Source organism: Drosophila nasuta, chromosome 2R (assembly GCF_023558535.2).
Source record: "Drosophila nasuta strain 15112-1781.00 chromosome 2R, ASM2355853v1, whole genome shotgun sequence".
NCBI classification, from domain to species: domain Eukaryota; kingdom Metazoa; phylum Arthropoda; class Insecta; order Diptera; family Drosophilidae; genus Drosophila; species Drosophila nasuta.
Genome location: NC_083456.1, coordinates 11,976,870 through 11,995,916, shown reverse-complemented (window position 1 = coordinate 11,995,916; position 19,047 = coordinate 11,976,870). Strand labels below are relative to the sequence as shown.

The 19,047-nt window shown below is 36.4% G+C and overlaps 1 protein-coding gene across 1 annotated transcript in view; it reads left to right on the top strand.

Moving 5' to 3' along the window:
• Window positions 1–86: 86 nt before the first annotated feature.
• Window positions 87–19,047, top strand: part of LOC132783886 (organic cation transporter protein) — a 19,789-nt gene continuing 828 nt past the window's right edge. Inside the window, 7 exon segments of the mRNA XM_060789194.1 lie at window positions 87–339; window positions 16,912–17,286; window positions 17,354–17,581; window positions 17,682–17,940; window positions 18,007–18,424; window positions 18,480–18,864; window positions 18,866–18,987. Of these exon segments, the coding sequence (XP_060645177.1) occupies window positions 17,188–17,286; window positions 17,354–17,581; window positions 17,682–17,940; window positions 18,007–18,424; window positions 18,480–18,864; window positions 18,866–18,987 (1,511 nt within the window). The 5' untranslated portion in view covers window positions 87–339; window positions 16,912–17,187.

Here is a 19,047-nt window from a genome sequence, read left to right as displayed (position 1 = left end):
CGCGCCCGCGCTTCGTACACTTTGTGTACATTTCTTGGCTGCGTTCTCGGTCGAGTCGGGTCGATTTGTTGTCATTCAGTTTGCGTTGCGGATTTCTGGTGTAAACAACAAAATCGAGAAAACCCCAACGGCAGCGTGGACAATGCCGGGTTCGATTGTGGCCGCTAGTTGCAGCTGCCTTAATCCCAATCCATTGCTTTGGCCAGCACTGGTGAAGCGTTGTGCATTGCCCTAAGGGAAAATCAGTTGTCCTGGCAACCAAAGCAACGCACGGTCAGCACAAATCATCACATACTAAAACGCACACGCACAAGAAGAAGAAGCTGCCGGAAATCGCAAGTATGTTCTAATTAAGTATCTGTGCGGATTATTTAATAATAATTGCAATTAACAAATCAAGCGAATGCCTTTTGCCACTATACAAATACATATACAAATGACCCTTTGTGCTTCTCTCGACTATCGATTTTAGTTGCCGGCGGCGCCGGTAGAACATTTAAGGAAGTGTCCAAAGTCTTCCCTTCTTTCTTCTGTCTGACATTCCACACTTTGTTGGCCGTCTCTCCTTTACATTCTTTGCTAAATTTTGGCGTGTTAGCAATTGCAATGCGACGCGCTGGCGTCTCTTTGTTTGACAAGTTTTTCCGAACAAACGTTCTTTGTGATGATCCATTCTGTTGTCTTCAGAGGTCTTCAGCTGTCTGTGGGTGGAATCTATAATTATTCAGACTCGCACATACACATATAACGTATATAGTATTTCACATGTGGCGAGATGAATCAAGTCGACTTTAACGACAGACAGCTGAGTATAAGTTGTCTTTGCATTTACTTGTTGCGTATACTTAATATTCTTTTCACTTACTCAGTTGCTTCTACTTAATGCATAGCAAATACAGTTGACCTTCGGCATGGGGAGAAAACTTTTGAAAAGTAATTTAATAAATATTTATTAGCAGGCTTATAAATTTCATTTAGGTAACTTTCGTTGTGCTTCTTCGCAAGGAATTGTTGTTGATAATTTTATTGATTTAATAAGCGGCATTAAGTGGGTAACTGAACTTTCGCATTAGTCATAAGCGCCCCCAGGGCCGTTATGATATCTGGCATTAGCATAGTAATTAACTGCGTTCACTTGATGCCATTTCAATTATTTACCTACAATCGCTTCGCTTGACTTTGTTTGGTCTGAACTTAATGGTGGCGGAACCTCCCATCCATCGACACTCCAGACTCAAATTACAATGCAAGCAATGGCCCCGATTGACCGACTGAGTGACCGACTGAGTGACTGACTGAGTGACCACTTCCCACTCCAATCAATTCCCTGGTTATTAAGCGAAATCAGAACGGAAGTTTGTTGGCTGCCATTCTTTTGTTTGCTTTCTGTCAGCATCATTGTGGCGACAACTTTCCAAAATATGTATTGAAGTTTTATATTTTTAATTACATTCTTAAATAATAAACTTTTATTTTAGTTACACCAACCGAATGTTGACAAACCATTCATTCATGTTATACGATGCGTAAATGAAAACAAACATTGCGAATGATCTATTGATTTCACTTGCATTTGAGCATAAATTAAGCATACGCAACGTGTCCTCTAGAGGTTGTGAAACGCGAGTTATTTGACTTTAGTTGCTGAAAGGTTTAGAGGCAGTCACGAGCTTAGCATCAGCTGCAATGCGCATGCTGAGTTAATTAAATTATATATGCTTTTTTACGACTATCCATAAATTTAGTTCAAATGTGCGACAATAAAAGATTTATACCTTTGCAAGCATAAACAATAAATTAAAACGAATTCAAACAGAGAAGCAATAAAGTAGTAATCTGTTCTCTCATATTTTTCAAAAGGGCTTATAATGTTTAAACATAACGTATACGCCATGTTGTCTATCTGTTGAACACTCAATCTGCCTTCTATGATGTCAGAATTCAAATCATAAATAAACTATTAAGTGCATATATCAATTGTTGAGTAAATAAATTGATTGTTAACTCGCATTAATTACCCAAATTATTGTGTGCTATGCAAATTTGAATTAAAGACCAAAATAATGAATAAACACAGCAACAACAACCAGAAGCCAAGCAACATCAATAACAATTCTCGTATCATGAGCGAACAAAGCATAAAAAGCATTTATGTAGCGTTTGCATAAAGGAAGAACTACAAATGTGCTGACTCACGAGCCGGATATTACCATACAAAATGTGGTCTTCATATGCAGTCCTCTCTCCTCCCCCTCCCCCACTCTTACCAAAAAAAGAGAATGTATGTTTGTGTAAATAAATTAGGGTATGTTTATAAGAGAGGTGTAGTATCTGTGAGTGTGATTTCAATATAAAAAGAAAACAAGGCGCACGCGATTTGAGTCTCTATAATGTAACGCAATGTCTACGCTCTTGCACCGCTCTATAAAACAAATATATATCTATACATATTTTGTAGATATGTAGTTGTCCTTGATAGCTATATATAGGCAATGGCCAACCGTCACTGGCAATGCCAATTTCATTTACATGACAGGAATGACATTTGCCCCTTGGGAGAACCATCTCCACGAGTCTTTTGCTTGTCGGAAAATGATTAGTTTGAAAATGTTCACTTCATCCTCAATTCTATAGACGTTGATTTATAACACCCTCAACCGCTGAAATCCTTTTCCAAATTGATAACCTCTTTGTCTACACATTTATTTCTGATAACTCCTAATTGTTTTGTTTACTTCGTTTGGAAATTAGCATAAGCATAAAATACAGTTTCGATTTTTGAAAACAAAAAAACCCAAAAACACATAACAATATCGTGCTCGGAGTATTATTTGACGAAAAAAATCCCCCCAGGGCAATCTAGAAATGTATTTGAAATGAATTACTCACAATGTAAATGCATGTTGCCACACTTTTAATGAATAAATAATAATATGAAATAAAACAAATATTATTTAAAGTGCGACCTACACCAATATTGGTTAAATTTATTTATTTAAATATTCATAAAGGCAAACAGTTAAGTTGATTGCTGGCGGGCTTTAGAAACTTATACAATTACACATTTCTTATCAGTCGGAACTAATTGCGCATTTAGTCGACTTCTTCAGAGACATGCGGGCGCCATAATAGAGAGCTGAACTAAACGATTTTTGTATTATTTACTGAGCTTGTTGAGATTAAAAATAGCTGCGAGCTTGTTGTCAAGTATGATCGATAATTAGATACTATAAAGTGGAATAAGAATTTTTTGTTTGGGTAGATTAAAAAACGTCTATATACCGCTTGTTTCTTATAGCCTACTTAAATTATATATACGTTTCTATAAGACGCACAAAGTGTATCGATATAAATATAGATAAACATAGATTAATTACGACACGCGATTGCTGAATGTAAATGGGAAATTAACGAAGATTGAATTAAATTAATATTGACATTTGCAATGCCCCACATATGAATGTACAGTTAAATCGATGTGAAGTCGGTCTTGAATTCTATGAACGATTTCTGTTCATTATTGATTAAAGATTATAGAACAGTAAAAAGTTGTGATTTATAAAAGCAAATACTATGCGAACGTGTGGGATATATGTTTTTAAAATAAATTAATGAAAAGGCATAAAGATGTCTACCGCTGATGAAGTCGATAAACAATTGGCGCAGCAAAGAAATGGAAAAGAAAGCAGAAAAGAAATTTCATTAAATTTTTAGACGACAATGTGAACTGAAATAACAACAATTAGCGAATGAGTAAGCGATAAGTCTAAAAGGCTGTTAGGATGGCAAATCTTACGAAAACAAGATATTCAGCCGTTTCCGACTCGCAAAAATCACTGCGAAGGTCGTCGGCATTTTAATTATCGTCAGACGGAGACAAACATTAATGAGAGCGAGTGAGGAAGAGATCAGCGAGAAAGAGAGAGAAGGAGAGGGCGGTGAACGCTCTTAGACGCAAATATCAAAACAAATACAAAGTCTTCTATATAGTATTTTGTCTGATTTTGCACTATTCATTAGAAATACACATTTACATGTACGTCACTTTCTTCGATCAACATGAAACGCAAATTGAATCGGTTCAGTTTGGTTCAACAATAGATTGAACAATATAAATAACTGTCGACATTCGTTCGATTGAGTTGAACCCCATTAAAGTGATATTCTGAGACCCTTTAACGAAATTCCCCTTGCATTTCATTTTCTATTTATTGTGTCAATGCTTTTTCCCATCACGATGCAGCGGATTTTCCTTTTATTAACAATGGTTATCCCTTACATCCGTCAAGAGGGTTAAAATCCCCTTTCATTATGCGTTTGATCTGTTTTTCATGCTACCTGCATCATAAAATTGCGACGTAGTTTCATTAAAATGAAGGGGAATTGCTCTTTTACTTTTCATTCCCATCAGAGTTTAGTTTGTGGAAAATTGTTGGGTTACTTCAGGTCAAATACAGTATTATCAGATTGCAGCGCGAGCAAACATACCGCAAAGGGGAATTAATTGTCTTTAAATAACAAATGAGATTTGTATATTTTGTTTAATAATTAAAAGAATACATTAAAAAAGTATTTAAGTAATTACATTTTTTATTATTTAAACGACTAAATAATGGAGCATGGCATTTTAATAAGACTTTTTAATTACTAAAAACATTTTTGGGATATTGATAAGTGTAGCATGATCCCAGATTCGCGGGGACTTTCCGTTCCGGATAATAATGCAGTCTAGCGTTGAATCATAAGTATGGAGAATGCTGTAAACAATTATGTCATTTATGGTACATATATGTCATTTGCACTACTAATTGCTGGCAAAGTGCCCAGCTCGGAACTAAACTATCTATGTAATGCACTTATACATACTATAATCATATAGACTACAAAATGCGCCTATTACAGACTTCACCCAGACTGAGTCGGACAGGTTGCAGATTACCGGTGAAAACTGGTTCTCTCATTCACAGTAGGTCCTCTATACGGTATAGCAAACGCATGAGCAACAAAGCAATGACCAAACAAAAAAAAAAACGCAAAACAAAACGACGCTAACAGCTGAGCGGCAATGGCAATGGCAAAGACAAAGACAAAGGCAAACGCAAACGCAATTTGCATTCGAATGGGGGATGGGCATGTGCAGCAAATAACCAAGAGAGCAACAACAATGTAGTATAGAATACACTGTCTGTGAATCCAAAAGGTATATGCGCTAAGTGGATATTTAAAAGATATTAATATAAATAATTATAATATAATGTAGTAACTATTGGAAATTTAATAATTTAATTAGTTAATTATTAAATGTTAAACCTAATTTAGGAAATATGTATTCTAAAAACGTAGAGTATTTCATTGTTGATGTGGTTGCTCTTTTGGTAATTTGCCAGTACTTGTTGTATTTGCGCTTTTGCTCTACTATGCATGTGTTGTTGTTGTTTTAATAGTTTCGCTGTCGCTGTTGTTGTTGCCGGTTCTCAAAGTCATGGCCGATATTCGAATACCTGCCGAGCAGTATCAGCAGCATAGTTGAACAGTTTGGCGACGGCGCTCGCGCAGCAGCGAACCTCCAAAAAAAAAGAAAGAAAGAATAAATACGAAATTAAGCTAAACGCGCAGTCGGAGGACTAACGGTGAATTTTGCATGTGCTGTGCATAAAAAGAAAGAAACTATGATAATAGTAAATTATAAATAACGAAAAGAATCGTGCAAGAGTTCTCAAGTGTTATAAATAGTTTCTCTATTGAAATCAATAAAAACAATATTAAACGAATTGTGTGCGATAAAGTGCAATATATTTTTGTTTTATAGAAATGTGTGAATGCACATGTGAATTTGTGTGTATGTGTGTATGTGCGTGTGCATACATAATAACAATTAATTGACGACAATTGAAGTGCAGCAACAGTGGCAGCCAAAGAGAAGAACTTTGATAGCGGCAGCAGCTGAGGAAAAGGCAGAGGAAGCGTCATGCTAAATTTCTCGGAGGCGAGTGGAAAGTTTTTGTTCAATATTCAATTTCGATTTCAGTCGCCAAGTGTTGCATATAAAAATAGCAATTAACAAATTTATGCAACACTGTGGCAACTGTTCCAATACATATATTGTACATACTATATACACATACCTACATCAACACACGCTACACAAGATATAAGTATGTACATATATTGTAATCGTTAAGTGTGCGTTTTAAAAATAAACAAAATTCTATTATATACCTTATATATATGTATGTATGTATATGTGTGTAGTATATCCTAGTATCTACCTCGTATTTATTTAATTTTTCTTGTTAATTGATCTGCAGCCAAAGTGTTTGTTATTTCCTAAGATGTGTCACTCGTTTGCCTTTGGCATTTAAATTCTTGCAGCAAGCAACGCTTTAGCTAACTGCTTTTTATTGTAAATTTAATGTTATGCTTCAACTTGATGATGTGCTTACTTTTTTATACCCTGAACATGTTGAAAACCAGAAGAAACGTTTTAAATTTATTTGTTTGTTGAAAACCAAAAGCAAAATAAGTTGATTGACTATTTTATTATTCACTACAATTGTAAAGCTACATCTGTCTAGAAGAAAGAAACTTATTAAAGGGTATTTCCTAGTCAAACACTTTTCAGTAGTTCAATTTTATGGTCGACACATCATTAACACTAGGACCGAGGAAGCAACTGCGCTGACAACAACGATGACAACAAGAAACATTGAATAATTTTGCAAAATTCACCATGAACATTTTAATGTTTCCATTCGACCTTGCCTTGGAGAGAGAAGCGTGTTTGCTGTTGATTCGGGGAGTTGTTTGAGCTTTTGGAAAATGTGTCAAAAGGATTTAGATGATTGCATAATAAATTAATGTCTTTCAATTGAAAGTAATCAAAGGCTATGCAGGCAGAAATACACCGTAAGAAATGGGATGCTTCATTTCAAGTAATAAAGAATTTAATTTAGAACTTGTAAAATAAATTTAATGATTACGAACAAAACGATGAGCCAAATTATAGTTATTAAATATGTTTATTCCAAACATGTAAATAAAGACAATAGACGGAAGTAAAATTTCAGAGGAGCCATTTTCAAATGAAGCATTAACCAACACTGGATTATATTGATGCATTCATTATTTGTATGCTGGCTCTTTCATTAATTAGTTTCCACACACACAGCGTAAAATGCTGGTTACGTTTCTAGGTAAACGGCAATTTCTACGTCAATTTCATTTTGTTTATCAACAAAGAGATAAATTGGCAACTTCTATTAACCAGTTGTTGCTAGCAGCCGAAGCTAATAACAATCACATATTCATATTCTGTTCTTGGAACTTATATCTTATGCACAATCATAACAGAACCGTCTGTTGTCGTTTGTTGTTAGCTGCTGTAAACGTGTTTAACTCGTATGCATCACGTTTCTGACGGGTTTGACTGACTTCGCTTTGATAAATGGCAGTTGATTGCTTGAACTTTATACGCGAAACAAACAGATTATTAACTTCACCACTTACAAACACTGGCAACAGGTTTAAATGCATTCGAAACTGCATTTCCACGTATTAATTAAGAAGAACAGCAAAAAAATAACCCAATTCAATGCTCACTTACGAGTATATTGAAACGAACATCGTCAACAGGTTTCAGTGCTGTCCTAAAAATACGTTAAACGATAAATTCCAATAAACAATAACACAATAACAACGAAAACACAAGAAATATAATAGATAAAAATTGTTTGTTCATAAATAAATTAAGCATGAACAAAAAAGTTGTGTCACGTTTTTGACTCATTTCAAGAGGCCACAGCAATGTGCGTTGTTGTTTGCTCGAAATGATAAATACTCGAGCATATAGCTCGGAATTATCTAGTATATACCAGAGAGCATTGTTTCCATAGAGTATAGTTATGTGTGTGTTATAAATAGGTGTATTTGAAGTGTGTTGTCCGTGTTGCCAAGTGTTGAAACTAGCTATCCTCAGCTAAGGCTTTATTGCTTGAGGGTCAATGCGACTGACTTCAGAAAGTGGCTGGTTCTAGGCAGTAGCCCCTAGAGCCCCTAGAGACCCCTAGAGACCCCTAGAGGCTCCCAGAGTTGGGGGAGCAGCTGTTTGCCGAACGCTTATCATTGCACAATCTCGGCGTGCGCCGACGACGACAACAACAGACAACGACGTAGTTGCTGTTGACTGAAAGACTTGGCTACCATTTCTACTTATAATGTGTTAGTGATAGTAGTTCTAGTGGTTCTACTTTAGATGTCTGGCTAGTTGGATCGGAAGAAGGAAAGAACGTTTTGTGCCAGCTGTTTTCGTCATCGTTAGTCTGGCTGAGCTATCAGCTGTTTTTGGTTGTGCTTCTCGGTTAGTTTCCTTTCGAAATCATGCAGAGAATCTCTTTTGAAAATTCAGCTAAAATTGTATTAATTTATTGAAAGTGCAAACGAATAATCCAAGTCAATTGCTTGACGATTTCTCTCTTTGTATTTTAGTTTCTGTCATTTGTTTTTTGTTACATTTGTTGCTGACCACACCCTGAGCCAGATCAATTTGTTTACGTCACGGTTTCGTGGCTTCCATGGAATATTCCCAACATTTATGCTGGCACAAAAAAAAAACATAATCAAACATGAGATCATTTGCATACGCGTGCTGAATTCAAGTCGTATCGCGTCGTATTTTCGTATCGCATAGACAGAGAGAGTCTCAATTGATTTATTTTGATACCGAGCTTCGATCGGCGATGACTTGACGCTATCCTTCAGTGCCTCGTTTATATAATATTTGCATTTGTTTGTGCGCTGTTATTTAACCCAACAATTGAATAGTTTTTTTTCCTTCTTTTATTTTTATTTTGTTTGCTTTTTGCTTTGATTGAAGGTTCTGCTTACCTAAAGATCTCAACTGGTAAAATTCCAAGTTTATTATTATGAAAGACGGCAAACATTTTGTGCTGGCAACAAACTTTCGTCAATTGAATGCCACTTGGCAAATCAAAACAGATCAATTGAAATGAGCGAAATTCCTAGAATAAAAGTTGACCAGAGTTTTGGGGATTAAAACAGTGCTGATAGCAAATAAACAAAATCTTATATGCAAAGTCTCTTTTATATATGAATACACTAAATATTGTGTTATTTTTGGCGCTTCAAGCAGTGTATAATCAAAAGCTTTATCAACTTCCCCCGCACAAGGTTAGCATTGTTTATTCCATTTGAAGAGTCCAAGGTTTGCAAAACTATGAGTGCCTGTCTACCTCAGTGACTACTACACATGGCAGCACGTTCTCTGGCTCAAATTGTCGAATGCCATTGAACTGAAGGGCGTATCAGGTAGAAGCAGAGAGTGAATTAGATTATAGTGGAAAGCAGGTAACAACTGATAAACTTGCCAGAACTCAAGCCAATTAGTTGACACCTGTCGAAAAAATGTTTAGCATCAGCGAATCTGCTGGGGAGCTACGCTTATCGCATTCATTATTCTTCAATCGGTTTTTGACGCCATTTTTCTGGGCATTATCTGTGGCATTCTCTCTCTCGCTCTGTCGATGTCTGGCAATGTGGCAAACTAGCTGGTTGTCTGGCACAGTGACAAACTGGCAAACTGGCATCTGGTAGTTGGTTACAACTGACTTTAACCAGTCCGAGTCAGTTGGTGGCTTGTTGCTTGTGCTCTGCTCAACGAGCTTTATCAATTTGCATGGCTGTACTCATACCTGAGTTAAGAAACTACGTTGTAAGCACGTTGTCCGGTGGCCTCTTATCAGTTGCATCAATTGTAGTATTTTGCTTCTTCCTTTTTCTGTGTTGTGCTTCAAGTAAGTCAGCTAATTATGTGAAATATGTGTGCCCTTAAATTGTTGTTCACTCTTATTGAAGCTCAAGTTCATGTTGTAGAACTTCTCTTAGATCTGTTGCCAACTGGTTCCGCCACTTTAGTATCTTATCTGCTTACAACTTTAACAATAATTGAGCATTGTTATTTTCCTCTCTATAAATATGATTCACGATCGATTAAACTATAAATGACATTTCACCATGTTTTGTCTTTATTAATTGAATTCAATTCGATTGTAGTATTATGCGATGATATCTAAATGTTTCAGTGACTACAATAAGTCGTTTGGATTGAAGTTCAATTTGTTAATAATGAATTTATTGAAGAGCAAGTTTGACAATTGAGTTTAAACATTATCTGAAGAATTTGTCCTGTTTATACCCGCTACCCATAGGGTAGAAGGGTATTATAACTTTGTGCCGTCAGGAAATGTATGTAACAGGTAGAAGGAGGCATCTCCGACCCTACAAAGTATATAAATTCTTTATCAGCATCGACAGCCGAGATGATCTAGCCATGTCCGTCTGTCTGTCTGTCTGTCCGTCTGTCCGTAGGAAACACTGGATCTCAGAGACTATAAGAGATAGAGCTATAATTTTTTTTTCGACAGAATTTGTAATGTTTACACGCAGATTAAATTTGTTTAAAATTTTTGCCACGCAAACTTCCGTCTTCACAAATCAACAAAAATCGAATAACAAGCGTAATTTTAAGGCTAGAGCTGCGTATTTTCGTGTATACAATAATAACAATAGTAGTTATGATTCCTGAAAATTTGGTTGCGATCAGATAATTGTGGAAGTTATTAAAGAAATACTTTTGTATGGGCAAAAACGGCTGCTTTCTAGGGCTCTCAGCTGCTTTGGCTGACAATCTGGTATATTGTGTCGTCTATGGTATATTTTGAATGTGGTACTCAATAGATATACCAAATATACTATTTGGTATATTTTTAGTACTTACCTGCCTTTTAAAAGAGTCTAATAACGAATTATAATAGTAAAAATAGGTAAACTATTATAAGTTTATTTGGTTTTTAGACTTAAAAAGACAGAGAATATTGTGGACTCTTGATAACTTCTATAAAAAATCCTATACATAAATGAGGGGTGTAAAAACTGAAGCCAATTAACAATGTTTTCATGAAGATAACTTAAAAGAACAAATCCCAGATTATGTTACTTTTCCATGCATAAAAAGATTGTCTCTAATTTCCGAAACCCGTATAAAATACCGAAGCACATGCCTGTAATAATCATATAGCAATCATTTGGTATGTAAATCGTCTTATCAGAGACACTCTGCATAATACCAAATAAAAGTTTAATTGTGAGTTTATTAATGTGCGCTGCATAAACTGTTCAATTGACGGCAAGTGTTTTATATAAATATCTATTTATATACATAAATTTAATGCCCCCATGTGTGCATGCTTAGGGGAATAGATTCATAAGAAATGAATAAGAGACAGCGCAGCAACAAACAAACAAAAGCAAACATTTGCCATTAGAAACAATTAAATATTAATAGAAGCGAATGCTGAGAAAATTGAGGGAACATTTCTTATACGATTATGACAGTTATGTTATGTCACATGTAGTTGGCAGGGGGAAACAACAACTGCAACGAACGTGCTGGAGACATAATGACGCCATATTTGCTGGCATCCCCCATGCTTCTTGGAAGTTATCCATATATAGAATATATAGAACTTTGAATACACATGCAACAAATGAAAAGCGTGCTGCGCAGCTGATGCCATTGATTTGAAACTGTAAGAGCACAGAATACTTAAAAGTGTGTGTGTGTGCGTGTGTGTGAGAGTAGTTTATATAAAGCAACTGTTGACGCATACATATTAATTTGAAGAAACTGGCACGCAAGGCATTTAAAACCAAAGACATTCGTTGAACTTGAAGTCAAAACGATTTCAATTGTCACGCGAGTAGCAGCCACATTTGCAGATCGCGAAACGAGTTGTTTGTTTCTTTTAATTGTGTCGCCAAAATGTAAAACTAACTGTAAACAAAACTCGCAACTCGTTACTCGTTACTCGTTACTCGCCGCTCGTCGCTCGTCGCTCGCTCTATTTCCAAGTTAACTGTGAAAAAACCAGTCGCGTTATAAACTCAAACCAAAAATAAATACAAAAATCTGAGCTAATTTCTAAGCGAAAACGCAGCGAAAAAAAACCATCATAAAGATTTCATAATTAGTAAGTTCAATATGAGCATCTAATTTTGACTATTATAAAATATTTCGCACGTCTGTGCGAAACGAAACTCCTCTAAAAAAACATCTACGCATAAAGAGTTCAAATTTATAAGATTTCGACGCGGATTCGAATTCAATTTTCAGTTTCAGTTAAATTAAATCAGAAAAAATAATAATTCCAAAAATAAACATAAAAAATTAAGTTCGCAGTATATTTAGATAAACTAAATATTTATTTAATATATTGAATGTGTTTATTTTAAATATAATAAATATATACATTTCTTTTAAATAAACAATTACTTATTTTAAAATTGAAAGCGAGTTAAATAAGTGTTTTCGTGAACTTATTTTTAAATATTTTTGGGCAGCTCTCACTTTGGTATTGCCTTGCTTTTCAGATTATTATATATTTATTATTTACTTGTATCTGTGTTATTGTGCTGTTGTTATTTTTGTTGCCGGTGAGCAGGTGCAGAAGTTGGCATTGCAGACTGTGAAACCAGAAGTGTCAATTTGCCATTGTATTCTGTGTTTGGTCTCCATTTGACGCTTAGTCATATCAAAAATCCCATAAAGCAAGCAAACGGAAGATGATTTAACTGGCGATTTATAGGGCGTTGTGAAATTGTATTAAAGATAAACTTCAATATGCAAGTGCGTTGGCAACGCGGCGTATGCGTGATTTTGTTGTACAATTGTTGATAGTTGTATTTTGCAAAATGTGAGTAGCGGTTTTTCTTAACTTTATTTACACTTCACCATTGTTCTTTGTTTCCGTTGAGATGAACAAAAGAGAATCCCATCTGTAAATATTTTTGTATGCGCTGTATGTATCTCAAAGTGGCTTCGTTTGCTTCCCTTTATGGATCTGCTTGGTATTTTTGCTAGCTTCATTAAGCAATCGGTACAGTTTATCACAAAGAAGTCTAGCACATGTTTCATGCTTGCACTTCAGCGAAAAAAAGCTCGATAAGATCGCATGTCATAGATATGTAGCTATACACTTTTTATTTAGTCATCTATAGTTTTAGTCCTCAAAAGCCATTAGCACTTGAACGTTTTTTTGGCTACTTAAGTGCCAAGCTAGATCGACGTGTGGCATTATCTAATCTTGTATTTCTTTGTTGTCATTGCGATTTCGCCTTAAAACACTTATTAAGCTTTAATTACACAATTAAAGCATTAGCCATGAGCTTTGATTTCGGGCTTTCTTCAGATAACATGGCCATCAGTAAATATTTGCTTTGATTGGCAAAACACGCAGCTTTTTGTGACTTACCAGACCTCTGCCACAGACCCCTAAATAAATATGGGCCACTGTAAATTACGCAATTGTTTGGAAGTAGTACAAAGTTTGCAACTGAGCTACTTTCCCTATGATAAAGCGTCATCTTATCAGATGACAGCGTTGACTTACCCAAAGTTGTAGAATCATGGAATGTTAGAGATCTTGAGAGAAGTCTACTTAATCTTTTAAGAGATAACAACTGTAAACTAAACTACTAAACTACTTAATATATACATATATGTGTATACATATATATGCGTTACTATGTCATCTTATGTTTTTATGATAATGAAATACACATAAATTCAAGTTTGTTTTTTCGGAACATCAAAGGTCGCTCTCGTGTCATAAACTAATGTAAATATTTCAAAATGAAAGCATTAATAAAAGACAGATTTGTCGGGGGCCATAAAATAATTAGTAAAGCGATTGCCAGCTAATTCATGAATCAGTTGTTGAGTGTTGACACCAAGTGCGATACGGGTCCGAAGTGTTTCCCCCAGTTTCATATGATGTCGCTAATAGGGGAGATTTCAATTGAAATTGTATACAACACGTGCTATGGCAATAATATATTTGGCGTAAGGAGTGCTTATAAAATCGTTAAATGATGGTAGAATTCTGATTTATGGTATTGCGGGTGCAATTACCTGTGTGTGTTTGTGTTAAAATCAAATCAACTGCATTTAATTATAATCAAGAGAGTGTGTCTGTGTCTATGGATGTTAAATATGTTTAGCATATAACAAATTAGCAATATAATTTCTTGCGTGCTGTGCTGGCGTCACAAGGTCCAAATGAGCATGTAAATCAAATGAAATCGTATCGAATCCAATCAACGCGTATACGCCGTGTGCGCCGCCTCATAAACGACCAAAAGCCTGTCTCGATTTGTGGCTTCGCTGCTGACCTGTTTCTCTCTAATTTCTGTCCGTTTTTTTGTGGTCTTCTTTCTGTTTCTCTCCCCCGCGTATTTTTGGGCAAAACATGTTCGAAGTACAGCACCGAAAATCAAGCAAAAAACTGATTCCGAAAAATAACAAAACAATAAACACAAATACAAAAGCAAAACAAATCTTCTGTCTCTGGCTTTTTGCCTGTTGATTGCATTTGTTTTGGCCGTCGACGTCGTCATCAGCGACGCTGAAGCCAGCGTCGCTGTCTGCGTCGACGCCAGCGACGAGTCAAACAGCTGTTTGGCGTTTTTAATAAACAAACGGTTGCGTTGCTTTGGCTCAGTACGCAAAAGACAGTTCGTGGATACACATCGCCGGAGATTTTCGCGGGCGCGTTACAACTGCGCGCTAAACGGGCCGTTCGCTAGAACACAGACCCAAAACATCAGCAGGCAAAGCTTTCGAAATAGCAAAACACAAAACAAAAAAAGATTTACAATTTTCCAACAAATTCTGAACAATTCTCAACAAATAATTGACTGCTTAGCCGCGACGTGTGCGCCATCGAGCCGTTGAACTTTGCCAACAAAAGTATTTCAAAAACAATATTTCAAAAATAATATATTTTTATAAAAAATATATTCAAATAACTGCTGTTGTGGCATAGAACTTGATTTCAAAAACAAAAGAAAACATATTTGTTTAATGTCTGTGTTTTCTCTTTTGTCGATCTGTTCGTAAACAAAATTTCCGTTCGTTGTTTTTCCTATCAAGACACGAAGCAAGTGCGTGTGTTTATTTTTGGATATACAGTATTTTGAAATTTGAAATATAAAAGTACACATCAGGTAATTAAAAGAAAAGTTTTTGCAAAATTCTTTTATCTAGTATTTGTGGTGCAATAAAAAGAAATCGTTTTAAATGTTTGACTTACAATCACTTGTGTGTTTGGAAAACCTTGAAATGTGTGTTTTTTAAGCGTGCTTAAAACGAGTATTGAGAATATTCACACAAAAAAAAAGTACAGCATTTTTGGGGCAGAAATCTTTTGCAATCACGTTGAAGTGAAACCAGTTGTAAAAAATGTAAAATAAAATTGAAATTCAAATTGTTTTTGTGTATCTATTTTGGATTACAAATTGCGTAGCGCAATCAAAGTGCGAGAGAATTGGATGGCAGACAGTCGAAGTCTGGGACCCCAGACACACGTGTTTAGACTCAATTAGATGTCGATTAGTTTTTGAGTACTTGACAACCAGCGACAAGTTTCTAGTTTATGGCCAGTCTACAGTGCGGACAATTAGTCAGCAGTCACCAAGTGAGCAGCTGCTGCTGCTTATTATTAGTCAGCTTCCAGCGACGACAAAAAAATGTGCTTTATCCAAAAGCAAGCGCTAATATAAATATTTGGCCACTGATAAGAGGTTATAGCTCAAATTATAGTTCGATAAAATGTGTGGCCTTAGTTTGTAGTTATTTCAGTTGCCGAGCGAGTGTCGCCATGTGAAAAGCGTGTTTTTTGTTTACGACAATAAGTTTTCTCTAAATGTAATAGAACCATGTGAGTGCTTGGAAATTGCCTCGACTAATTTATAATTTAAATAATTGTTGTGTTAAGTGGCTCTGTTTATTTATTTATTACAACATTCTCAATTCTGGCGTAGTCTAGTTCCTAGAACAATGGTAAACGAACGTGTTTCTCAGTAGCAATTTCCATAACATTTTCTTAGTACTATTTGAAATATGTGTCAATTGCGCGATGAATCTCAGCCTTAACTTTCTCTGCGAAGCGATATATTTGCATTTTCAATTTTAAATAATTTATGTGTCGTTATGTCGTCAAGTTTCAACAGGTTTCAATTCATTAACAAACTGGATAAATTTGTGTTTAATGCCAGCTTTCATTTAATGATTTGATTATAATTAATTACAAAGTGTGGTGTTGGTAAATAAATCATTTCTCAATTATGCGCTATATGCATATATAAATTTATTGTACGGCTCTTTTCAAAAGTCAATAAATTCTTATTATGGAAATCTAAATAAATGTTATTAATTTTTAAATATACCAAGTCAATATTCTTTAAAATAGTAGAATTATAGGGTTATAATTGGTATATTGTATATTATAGAGTGTAAAATATACCATATTGTCAGCCAAAGAAACTGAGACCAAAAGTACAAAAGTATTTCTAAAAATTATGTTAGTTCTACAATCTTTATCCGATCGCAACCAAATTAGGAATTATAAAATTATTATTGTCCGTATTCGAAGAAAATTCAAGACTCTAGCTTCAAAATTAAGCTTGTTCTTCGATTTTTGTCGATTGGTGGGCTCGGAAGTGGGCGTGGCAAAAATTTGAAACACTTGATCTGCGTACAAATATAACAAATGCTGTCGAAATAAAATTATAACTCTGTCTCTAATAGTCTTGAGATCTAGATACAGACTAATGGACAAACAGACGGACAGACAGACAGACGTATAGACGAACACAGCTTTATCGTCTCGGTATATGTACTTTATGGGGTCGGTCATGCCTCTATCTGCTTGTTACATACATTTTCAGTCGGCTTCTCCCATATGGGTAGCGGGTATAACAAATCATTTGTATATTTTTAAATAATATTGAAATATTATTCAACTCTATTTAAATTGATTGTTTTCTTTTTTATTGCAGAGATACCAAAGCTCCCAATGTGAACCAAATGCATAGACATTTATTATTTGCGTAACAACAGCTTACACTATACAACACAACACAGCACAGAACACACTCAGACAAACACAACATACTTATCTTTACTGACACACGGAACAAATTGTGATACACAACAAAACAAAAAAAGCCTATAAGGCCATCCAACAGCTGCAACAACAATAACAACTTTAGAGTACAAAAACAAGTGTACGAATACATCAAATATCCAAAACAGGAGCTCAGCCAAAAGTCACAATGGATTTTGATCAAATTCTTGCCAAATGTGGCGACTTCAATCGCTATCAGTTTATGATACTCGCCCTTTTTGGTTTTATCAATATCATCGTATCGATGGTGCGTATACGCAATATAGTTTCACTCCCATTCAACGGTATGCTTAAATTATTTGATCTATTCACAGCATTACTTTACGCAAACAGTGATCAGTTTTGTGCCAGATCATTGGTGCTATCATGAGAAGTTAGTGAATATGACATATAAAGAAATAGCCGATATCTATTCCAAATTTGACAATCCTTCGTGCACACGTCTCGCTGACATCGATGGACCAAATGTAACAGTCAGCACACAGGAGTGCGAAAGATGGATATACAACTATGATTTCGGCTACAGAAGCATGAATACTGAGGTGAGTTCAAGGTTTCCAGTTAATAAGTTTGCTCCGTTTACCTGTTTATTTAAAATGAAATGAAATTTTATTTTTGTGTTGTCTGCTCATCAATTAACAGTTGAACTGGGTCTGTGACTCAGCGTATAAGGCACGCATTGGACAATCCCTGTTCTTTATTGGCTCCGTTGTCGGTACATTGTTCTATGGACTGCTTTCCGATAAAATTGGACGTGTTCCAGCGCTGATATTGTCGAATTTCTGTGGCTTCGCTGGCGATTTCTCGACGATCTTCACCAAAAGTGTGGCCACCTTCACACTCTGCCGCTTCATCTCGGGCCTGGCTGCCGATACAAACTTCTATCTCATGTACATTATAGGTGAGATTAATGCGCGAAATGTTTGTTTTAGCAATAATCGGCAATGTGTTGTGTTTATTTTAACAGTTCTCGAATACATTCGGCCCAGCATGCGCACTCTGGGTCTGAACATGGCCGTGGGTCTCTTCTATTGTCTCGGTCTGGTGTTTACGCCCTGGCTGGCTGTTTGGGCCGGACATTGGCAGATCTATTTGGCCTGCACATCGCTGCCTATTTTGCTGGTGGTGCTCTACTATTTTGTGGTGCAGGAGAGCGCTCAGTGGCTTGTGACGCGCAATGACATTGATGGCGCGATTATGCGATTGAAGCGTGTCGCACGCTTCAATGGCTGCCATGTGACGCAAGCGGACTTCGATGAGTTCCGTCGTCATTGTCAGATGACGCGTGAGATGCAGGGTGGCGATGATAAAAAGCATGCTACGCTGTTGGACATGTTTAAAACTCCGCGCATGCGCAAAAACACACTCATTCTGTTCTTTAAATCGTAAGTCGACTGCTTAACTAATTTAAACTCATTACTCATACGTCCTGTATTGCAGCATGGTGATTACTCTGTGCTACGATGCCGTGTCGCGTAATGTGGAGGGCATGGGCATCTCACCGTTCATTATGTTCTCACTGAGCGCCTTGGCCGTGCTGCCATCGAGCATTTTGCTCGTCCTACTCCAAGATCGCATCGGACGCAAGGGCATGGCCTCGGGTTCACTGTTGGTGGGCGGTATATTCACAGTAGCCGCTGGCATTGCCATCGCCTATCAGCAGCACAGTCACAATGCCATACTGCTCGCATGTCTGACGATTGCCGTGCGCTTCGGTGTTGCCATTTCCTATGAGTCCGGCTCGCAATATGCCACCGAACTGATACCCACATGTGTGCGTGGCCAGGGCGTGGCGGCGGTACATGTGGCTGGCTTTGCGGCCTCCTTTTTTGGCACCCTACATCCTCTGGCTGGGCACGTTCTTCAAGGCAGCGCCCTCAATCATACTGGGCGTGCTCTTCTTTGCCGGCTCCTTCGTTTGCCTGCTGCTGCCCGAAACGCTAAACAGGTAAGTGGAATCAATAATAAATGTTTAGTATATAGCTAAAATTGAAATGTTCTTTTCATA